This window comes from Sprattus sprattus (genome assembly GCF_963457725.1).
Source record: "Sprattus sprattus genome assembly, chromosome: 2".
Taxonomy (NCBI): domain Eukaryota; kingdom Metazoa; phylum Chordata; class Actinopteri; order Clupeiformes; family Clupeidae; genus Sprattus; species Sprattus sprattus.
In genome coordinates, this window is record NC_137921.1 from 65,830,906 (window position 1) to 65,840,905 (window position 10,000).

General features: G+C 43.8%; 2 protein-coding genes across 2 annotated transcripts in view; both read left to right on the plus strand.

Moving 5' to 3' along the window:
- Positions 1–5,800, plus strand: part of LOC308360834 (metabotropic glutamate receptor 1-like) — a gene marked incomplete at both ends in the record, with an annotated part of 31,155 nt that extends 25,355 nt beyond the window's left edge. The window contains 2 exons of the mRNA XM_080832990.1: positions 1–345; positions 5,131–5,800. The exon at positions 1–345 is cut by the window's left edge and continues 631 nt beyond it. Coding sequence (XP_080689116.1) covers positions 1–345; positions 5,131–5,800 — 1,015 coding nt within the window. The remainder of the gene's footprint in view (positions 346–5,130) is intronic.
- Positions 5,801–7,472: 1,672 nt separating this feature from the next.
- Positions 7,473–10,000, plus strand: part of rab32a (RAB32a, member RAS oncogene family) — a gene marked incomplete at both ends in the record, with an annotated part of 19,744 nt that continues 17,216 nt past the window's right edge. Inside the window, one exon of the mRNA XM_080832991.1 lies at positions 7,473–7,686. Within this exon, the coding sequence (XP_080689117.1) occupies positions 7,473–7,686 (214 nt within the window). The remainder of the gene's footprint in view (positions 7,687–10,000) is intronic.

Genomic DNA, 10,000 nt, shown 5'->3' on the forward strand with positions numbered 1-10,000 from the left:
CGCCTTCACCATGTACACCACCTGCATCATCTGGCTGGCCTTCGTGCCCATCTATTTCGGCTCCAACTACAAGATCATCACCACGTCCTTCTCCGTCAGCCTCAGCGTCACCGTGGCGCTGGGCTGCATGTTCACGCCGAAGATCTACATCATCATCGTCAAGCCCGAGCGGAACGTCCGCAGCGCGTTCACCACCTCCGACGTGGTGCGCATGCACGTGGGCGATGGCAAGGCCACCTGTCGCCGTAGCAACAGCCTCCTCAACATATTCCGACGGAAGAAGAACAACAATAACACCGCCGCTGCTGCTCCTGCTGCGACCACGGCCAATCCCGGCAGTGGAAAGTGAGTGATCGGCAGACACCTTATCCAATCATTGACTGGGAGGGGCAGGGTTTGTGTAGCTCTATAAAGGGGCAGGGAGGGGCATCATCATTGTTAATGCAGACAGTTAAGTTAAAGTGGCGAAAGGTCAGTTTTTTTGTTCCAAATGCATTTCAAGCCACAAGAACACACACTCACTTCACAATGGACACAAACCACATATTCATACCTGTTCACTAAAAAGAGTACTTCACCTGGAAGTACTCACAGATGGAAAATGACTTCCTTATTTAGGAACTAGGGTTAGAAGACTGTGCATGTTCATTGAGAAGGCTGGTGTGCGCGTGTGTGTACGTATGGTCATGCATACATGCATTTGTGTGTGTTTGTGTCTATGTGCATGTGTTTGGGTGGTGAGTGTCTCTCTGTGTGTGTAAGTGTTTAAAGGCACCCAGTGCAACTTTCGAGGCTTAAAAATAAACATTCAATTTCTAGTCTTTTTTACACGTAGTAAGTTTCAATAAGTCCATACCATTACATACCGACATTCAAGCAGCAAAGATGAGACGTCGTTGTGTGGTGAGAACTGATAGAAAATCGATAACAACAACAATCGCCGCCATTTTCTTTATTTTTTTTAACCTGCAATAAATAAAGCAGGCTTCCAGTCAATGGAAAAATGGCTTCTCCCCACCGGCGATTGTTGTTGTTTACGATTTTCTATCAGTTCTCACCACACAACGACGTCTCATCTTTGCTGCTTGAATGTCGGTATGTAATGGTATGGAGTTATTGAAACTTACTACGTGTAAAAAAGACTAGAAATTGAATGTTTATTTTTCATTGAATGTTTACATAAAGTTGCACTGGGTACCTTTAAGGGGTGAGTGGGCATGTGTGTTCTGTGCATATACGAGTGTATAAGGGGCAGAGTGTGTCAATGGGTGAGTGTTTAAGGGGTGAGAGTGCATGTGTGTTCACATACGATGTGTGTGTTGAAGGTGTATATCACTTGTGCCATCACTTAGTCATGAGTCTGTATGTGTGTTCATGTGCAATGTGTGTGTTTAAATCTGATCTCTGACCATCACTCTGCCATGAGTTTGTACGTGTGTTCATGTGCGATATGTGTGTTTAAGGTGTGTATGTGTGTTTATGTGCGATGTGTGTGTTGAAGACTGATCTCTGACCATCACTTTGCCATGAGTGTGTATGTGTGTTTATGTGCGATGTGTGTGTTGAAGACTGATCTCTGACCATCACTTTGCCATGAGTGTGTACGTGTGTTCATGTGCGATGTGTGTGTTGAAGACTGATCTCTGACCATCACTCTGCCATGTTTCTCTCCCTGCTGCCTGGAGTGTGTGTTCTGAGAAGAAGACTACGATCCCTCTCTCGTCTCTTTCTGCATTTTCTTTCTTCTCTCTCGAGCCTTTGTTTCTTTCTGTCTTTCGTTTCCTTTCTTTTTTTTCTCTCTCTGTCGCTCTCCATCCATTATGTCTCTTTTTTCTCAGTTTCCTTTGAATGTTTTCTCTCTCCGTAACCCGACCACATGAAAGCCCAAAGCATGTTTTCTCTAGACTTATTATGGCTGCCTCTGGAAATGCCTGACATATTTTAGCAGATTTAATTTCAGTGTGTGTAGGATGGGCTGGGAGTGGACAAGAGCAGGGAGAGAGACATATGATGTTTATAAGGCTTCATTAGACTTCATAAGCTGGTATAAAGAATAAGTGCATGAAATGACGTGCCAAACATTGACAACGCTGATCACACTAATCCACTAATGCTGTACAAACATTACCGTACTTACTTGAATTGCGTTTGCTCATCGTTGACAGGTTTAACTGTCCTTCTTGTTGAGAACCTACTTAAAGGCACCCAGTGCAACTTTCGAGGCTTAAAAATAAACATTCAATTTCTAGTCTTTTTTACATGTAGTAAGTTTCAATAACTCCATACCATTACATACCGACATTCAAGCAGCAAAGATGAGACGTCGTTGTGTTGTGAGAACTGATAGAAAATCGATAACAACAACAATCGCCGCCATTTTCTTTATTTTTTTTAACCTGCAATAAATAAAGCAGGCTTCCAGTCAATGGAAAAATGGCTTCTCCCCACCGGCGATTGTTGTTGTTTACGATTTTCTATCAGTTCTCACCACACAACGACGTCTCATCTTTGCTCCTTGAATGTCGATATGTAATGGTATGGAGTTATTGAAACTTACTACGTGTAAAAAAGACTAGAAATTGAATGTTTATTTTTCATTGAATGTTTACATAAAGTTGCACTGGGTGCCTTTAACCATTGATCTTATACACATGTACTGTATTCAAACAATTACTTCACTGGCCAAACTTCAAATGCATGATCTCACCTGCACCTGATTAAACAGAAACTTACGCCATTCTGCCGGCAGCCAGCCAAACAGCATAAATGATACTGTAACAGCAGTTCATTCAGTCGCCACTGTGAACTTACCACTGCTACTTTACATCTGGGTCAACCAATTAACCAATGTAAAGCAACCGACGTTACATACCACCTGTTAATCAATAACTAACAATCAATAACCAATGTTACTTTGTATCTGGTTTAATGGCCATTTTAAAATTACTGACATTACCATACCAGGACCTGGTTATATAGCCGCTGCCTTTTTAAAATGGCGCCTTGAAAAAGGAGGTCAGTGACAGCTAATTAAAATCACAGCTTATTAAAAGTATTACTGTAAAATTAGTGCCTTTAACTTGAGGTGAACACACTGTGGATCTGTCACAGAAAAGAATGTGTGTGTGTGTGTGCGTGTGTGTGTGTGTGTGTGTGTGTGTGTGTGTGTGTGTGTGTGTGTGTGTGTGTGTGTGTGTGTGTGTGGTATGTGTCCGTGCTGTCTTTGTCACTGTGTGTGTGTTCATGTCAGTGTCTTGAAAAGAACTGGTGTGCAAGAGTCAACACAACCCAATTACCCTTCCAGTGATTACATCCATAAAGAAGACAGAGAGGAGAGAGAGAGAGAGAGAGAGAGAGAGAGAGAGAGAGAGAGACAGAGAGAGAGAGAGAGAGAGAAGAGATAGGATTTGGAAAGACAGCGAAAGAGAGATAAAAGAGAGAAAGTAAGAGAGAATGGAAAGAGACAAGAGATAGAGAGAGAGACACATGTGGAGAGAAACTCCCCAGCTCCCAGACACGACAGCAGTGCTTTCAGAAAGACCTAAGCCACAACAACAACAACATTGTTACTGTGGAGGAAGCAGAGCAATACTGAGAATCCCAACATCCTTTTCACTCATTCGAGTGTGTGTGTGTATGTGTGTGTGTGTGTGTGTGTGTGTGTGTTGGGGTGTGTGCATGTGTGCTTGTGTGCGTGTGTGCATGTGTGTGTGTGTGTTTGTGTGTGTTATGAGGTTGAGCTAAAGCCTGTATTTCAGTAGGACAGTTTCGGATCCTTAAATCTCATTAAGCCACACTGACAGTCAGATAGACAGACACACTCACACACACACACACACACACACACACACACAGACACAGACACAGACACACACACACACACACACACACACACACACACACACACACACACACACACACACACACACACACACACAGGCATCTCTACCATGCGAAGACAGAGAGAACTGAAAATTAAAATTCCAGTGCAGGGAGAAACACCACATCCTCTCCACTCCTGTTTCATCATTGCGCATGTCAATCTTCTAGTCCTCCTTAGTGTTAGGCAGTGAGATCGTTACTGTGTTACTGTGTGAAATCTCCCCTCCATATCAAAGTCAGTCATGTGGATGACAGAGGACAGTCTCAGCTAAACACAAAGCCTCATTGGCCCAACTGGACGGTCACTCTTAATCTGCCTCTATAACAGCAGCATAGGATGTGATTGTGCTGTGGTTTTGAGTTTGGGGTATATTTTAACCCTGGTCAATGTCTTGTTTCATGCTTCTCTCTTTAACACACACACACACACACACACACACACACACACACACACACACAATCAGCCAACATATACACATCAGTACAGATATACATACACTTACATACACACACTCTCACACACACACTCACACATACACATACAGACACAAGCACACACACACAAACTTTAACGCAATTGACTTGATCTGAATGCCTTTTGCCTAATTAACCTCTAACATATCCTTCTCCTCAATATATACTGAGAGGGGCTCACCAAACAAGTTGCCTGATAATGTCACCACCTTGAACACACTCTCGTTATGTCTTTATGACACTCTCTGCCTCTCACACAATGAGTGACCACCGTTTCACACTTACACGACAGAGTCAGTGCACATTGAGTACTGGCTGAATTAGGTTAAAGTGAATTGCACTGAATGGAGTTGTTTTCAGTTCACTTCAGTTCAAATTCAGTGCTGTTGAATTCCGTTCGAGTAAGTTAATTTGGTCCTCGATCCTCTGATCCCGTCAAAGATGACTAGCGATCATTTTTGATTAAAGGGGGCAGACAGAGTCACTACCAGTGTTTGACTTTCTCACTACTCTGTGGTGCAATGCCATTTAAACAAAAATCAGACTTTTTTATTTTATTTGAGAGGCTATTAACACATCATATAAATATTTAGTCATCATCACAATCGACATGTTGCGTGAGCCCCTCTATGCCTGTGACCTCACTAATGATTAATGACCCTGATTGGACAAGTGACACTTGTGACTCAAATGATGTTGATGATGTTTGTTTGTTTGTTTGTTTGTTTGTGTGTTTGGTCGGAGAGTAACCTGGGGTCTCTGTCTCATTCGTAGTTCTAATGGAAAGTCTGTGTGCTGGTCTGACTCAGGTGGCAGACCACAGACGACTCCCCTGCAGACGCCGCAGCCGCCCCCCCGCCAGTCTGTGTGTGTGACGAGACCAACGCCCCCCCCAAGCCAGACAGCAATCATCCGACCCCTGTCTAGCTCCCAAACGCCCCCACGCACCCCTGCTTCCAACCCACAGCAAGAACACAAGACCTCGCAGGAGGACCTGGGGTTGACAGCATTGCACCCCCATCACACAATTGGCACGACCCGGGAGGAAGGAGGGACACTCTTTGATTTGTCTGTTAAGACAGAGGAGCATACCAGCGACGGGCAGCAGGGGGGATCACTGGACACGCTGAGCACTAATGTTCCCATGGATCACCTGTTGGTGGCCACCTCTGACGAGCAGTCACTGACCAATCAGCTGCCTCTGTTTATGGAGGGTGGGGTTTTGGATGGTGGGGCGTTTGACCTTATGGAGGACTTCCTGTCTGAGGAGGACGAGGGAGAGTCTCAGAGCAAGGTGACCCTGCTGACCCCGCCCTCTCCATTCAGAGACATCTCAACGCCAGGGTCGCCCATCTCCCACGGCAACGATCTCTGCTCCTCCGAGGTCCTGCTCCCTGGCACCATCGCTCAGATTGACTGTAGGCACAGCTCCTCGACACTTTGAGAGTCACAAGCATTTGCTGATCGATTATACACCCATTAACATGGCATTCATCTACTGGACTGAATCATTCATCTTGCGATATCCTTTCTGGTGGCTTGCCAAGTGTAGTGTATGTAATAACTGATGGATTAATCAAAACAGAGGGATGACACATCTTGTTGAAAAAAAGGCTCAAAAGTACGGACTTGAGGAATAAAGTGGAAGAGAGATATAATGATAGCAAGACGGAATACTGTCTTAACCTCTACAGCTCTGTTCAATGACTGTCTTAACTTTTGTATCTCCAGAGTTCAAAGGTCACCCCCTTAGTTTTTCTCTGCTTGGGCTGACTGCCTTACACCTTACTGCAAAACACACACAGCCAGTTTATACTGACATGCTGTCACACACACTCACACACACACACACACACAGGTATAAACGCACACTCACTAGTACTCTCTTGCACATGCTCACCCTCTATCCCATACACCCTTTCCATAAGTGGTATTTCAGTGAAAGGGACTTGATTGTATTGTTTACTCATTTGTTCCACAGTTTGATCAGGACTCAATGAAAGAAACTCAGTTCGAGAGAACTGTCTTTTGTTTTGTGCCAGTGTAATATTCTCTGTCCATTCCGTTCGTTCAGAGAAAAGCATTTTCGGACGTTTGGATACCGTTCAGCCTTGCGCCTTTTCTGCACCGATAGTGAGTTTGTACCATAAATGTTTGTACAATATTATTAGAATGTTACATATTTATACATTTGAGATGTGTTTTTTTTTGCCTGCTGGTGCTGGTAGAGTTGCGGAAATCAATTAAGCTGTACTTTCTTTCTGAAATGTTTATGAATTAAAATGGGCTAGTTGCTTCTAGTGGTGAAATGTTGCGTCTACGGTAAATCACGCTTGATTCTGTAATAATAAAAAAAAATCTGTACTAGTTTACTGAATTAGGATTTATAGAAGTGCTAGGACGCAGCCTTTCCGGTTATTAAGAAACATTAATGTAATACGCTATTATAGTTGTTATATTATGAAAATGTTTATGTTACTGTATTTTAGTGGGGTTAAATTATTCGGTGTACCTGAGGTAATAAAAGTAATTACTTCATTGTCATGTTGGACAGGGATTCTTTTTTGAGAAGACAATCTGATGCTGTAAAATAAATTGTTTTATAGTTAATCAATGTCCTGTTAATGATCATTTTACTTAATTCGACAACTGATGGTTTGCTTGATAGATAGGTCTATTGATAGTGAACTTTGAGTTATTTGAAGATATTTGAAGATATATTGAAGATAATGCTTTGGTCTATCTCGAGGATTAACTGGGCTGTCAGGCTTGAGCGATCCTTTCGCTCAGCATGCCGTGTCTCGTGAGTGCGTCGCCTACAGTAGACGGCCCCCTCGTGAGCCTGCAGCTACAGAGAGGACGGGACGGGGGGGAGTGAACGAAAGAAAGAAAATGAATCCGACACGAGACATTTCCGGTCCTGTGACTTATCAGGTGGTTGTTGGGTAGGAGGATAGGAGTGGGGCACTGTGCTTTCTCTTCCAATACCTCCAACCCAGCCGGCCACTGCCACCGCTTAACGCTCTCACTAAAAACAGAAAAGAGGAAGTAGCGGAACTTTTGAAAGTTTGTGAAACCTTTTACCCCTCAACTGTCACCCGGAATTGCTGTGTGCCATGGCCGGAGGTTCAGTTACTGAATGCAAGGAGTATTTGTTTAAAGTTTTGGTGATAGGCGAACTGGGGGTGGGGAAGACCAGCATCATCAAGCGGTACGTCCACCAACTTTTCTCCCAACACTACCGGGCAACCATTGGCGTGGACTTCGCACTAAAAGTAATTAACTGGGACAGTAAAACACTTGTCAGACTGCAGCTTTGGGACATAGCAGGTAAGATGTCTCACCTGACTGAAACAATCTACCTCAACGTTAAACGTCACCTGGCTGGCTACATGCATCTAGGTGTCTCCTTGTGTGTGAGAGAGTGTGTGATGTTCTATGGTTGTATAGGAAGTTTAGTTCGATGTGATTGAGCAGATTTGCATAGGTCGTCCACAGTCGATTACAAGTGAGGGAGGGAGGGAGGGATGGATGGATGGCAGGCAGAATTCCATTCTCGAAATGTCACGAGTTCCGCAGTCCCATAACAAGAAAACGCATGTGTGTGGTTTGTATAAAGGTCCGTTAAGACATCTAATCGTTTTATATGTTTAGGCCATATGTGGTTTTCCATTTAAATGTATAACCCTCTGCCGACATGACAAGCGAGCCACTAAGTGTTTTGGTGTGGTGTTGTGATCACGTTAGCGGGGATAATTAACAACGAAATGTAGGTCATGTTATCAGGCACTACGCCAGTGTGAAAAAGGGGGAGGGCTTGAGGAACACACTGAAAGCGAGAGCAGAAAAAAAATAAGAGAAGGAAGAAGAAGAAATGTACAATGGACAGGCATAAGAACGCCGTGCAGTCATTCGTCGCATTAGCTTACATTCCTACAGGTTGAATCGCTTTCGCAGGCTTATGCCAAAGTCTCGAGCAGCTCTCATTTGCGCGCCTTACCTCTGCTGTCCAGCCCGAGCGCACAACCAACAGGGCTCGTGCAGTTCAAATAAAGCCAACTCGCGCGCCCTGATTATTAAATCACGCTTTCCCCACAGTTTGTGCGTTTAGGTTTTATTACCACCAAAGAGATACACGTCAACTTTGTTTTATTGTCAGCAAAGTACAATATTAACTTTACTTGCCACAGACCGACATCGCCTTATCTGACATCGTCTGTAAAGAAAAGTTAAAATCTAACGTAAAACCTACTTTTTTCTGGGTTGACTATGAGAGATGATTGCAGTATATTATTTTGAGCATGGATTTGAACTTGTGTATGTGTGGTTAAGGCTACATGATGGTGTGTGTGTGTGTGAAAGAGAGAGGGTGAGTGTGTGTGTGTGTGTTTTCATAACTCTGACACAGCTGGGAACAACATGTCACTCAGACATGAACATGGGAGGGGCATCAGATAGGATCAAAAACTGCACAGTCACTTTTCATCTCAGGTAAAGCATGACTCAGCACTCATAACATCTTGTCACAGGTATAGTGGCCATCAAAGCTCTCTCTCTCTCTCTCTCTGTTTTCAAACTGAAGTCACAAACGCACACACATCCAGATGTCTCACTTTCTCTTTGTGACTAGGGGCAGACTAGTTATCTATTAATTCCCTACACTCTTCCTCACATGATCGTACATTGTTAACAGACTCATAAAAATGACACATGATGTCACTTCCCGCTCAGCCTACTAAATGACATCATTGTAATGCGTATGTGTGCTGAGCTAAGCGTATGTATGTGTTGCCAAGGTGAGATGAATCTCATTGTTCACAAAAGGTTGTCACCTCAAGAGCACATATTAAGCTGCTGAGCTGAAGGCACAGTGGCAGTAGTTCCTTAATTAGGTAACGGGGCTGTTTGAAGTTTCAGAGGGGTTTTCCAACATCTCCCTCCCCTCTGTCTCCCTGCAAACACTATGATCTCTGAGTTACACAGCACAAGTGAAACAGACAGAGCACAAGTGAATCAGTTAGGGGGTACATCTCCCTCATAGCGCAATGACTGCCGTTAAATATATTTCCTGTTACTCAACTGGCAGAGTAAGGTGCTAACAATGGTTAGGCGCAAAAATGCATCAGCTAATTATTCAAATATGTTTTAAAACAAATATCTCAGTGAAGCCTTTCTCAAAAGTGTTGTTACGTCAGCAACTATCATAAACCATCATCAGCCTCTCTTTTAGTTACCATGTGGTTTCAGGAAAAGCACCCCAGGTTTGTAGTGTTGGTTGTTGTCAGTCGTAGGAGAAGAGGCTCGTTTGAAATGGAGCCAGTGCTCACATATGTTAGAGATTCAACAGGAGTTTGCCAAACCATCCCCCCCTCTGTCCAAGCACTCCTAAAACACAGATAACTGGCGCACACAGCATCAGGTCCGGAGTGTTGGTCACTGTCGGCCGTATGGAAGATACTGGAATGACAGGAAACGTTTATATATCTATCAGAGTCGCACAGTATCAGTTCCGGAGTGTTGGTGACTGTCGGTGGTAGGAATGGAATGAAAATGATGGAAATGAGCCCTAGTGACTATGTTTATGGCAGAGATAGTGACACGCACACACTCTGAATTCTATCTCTGCATTTTACCCATCCAGGGT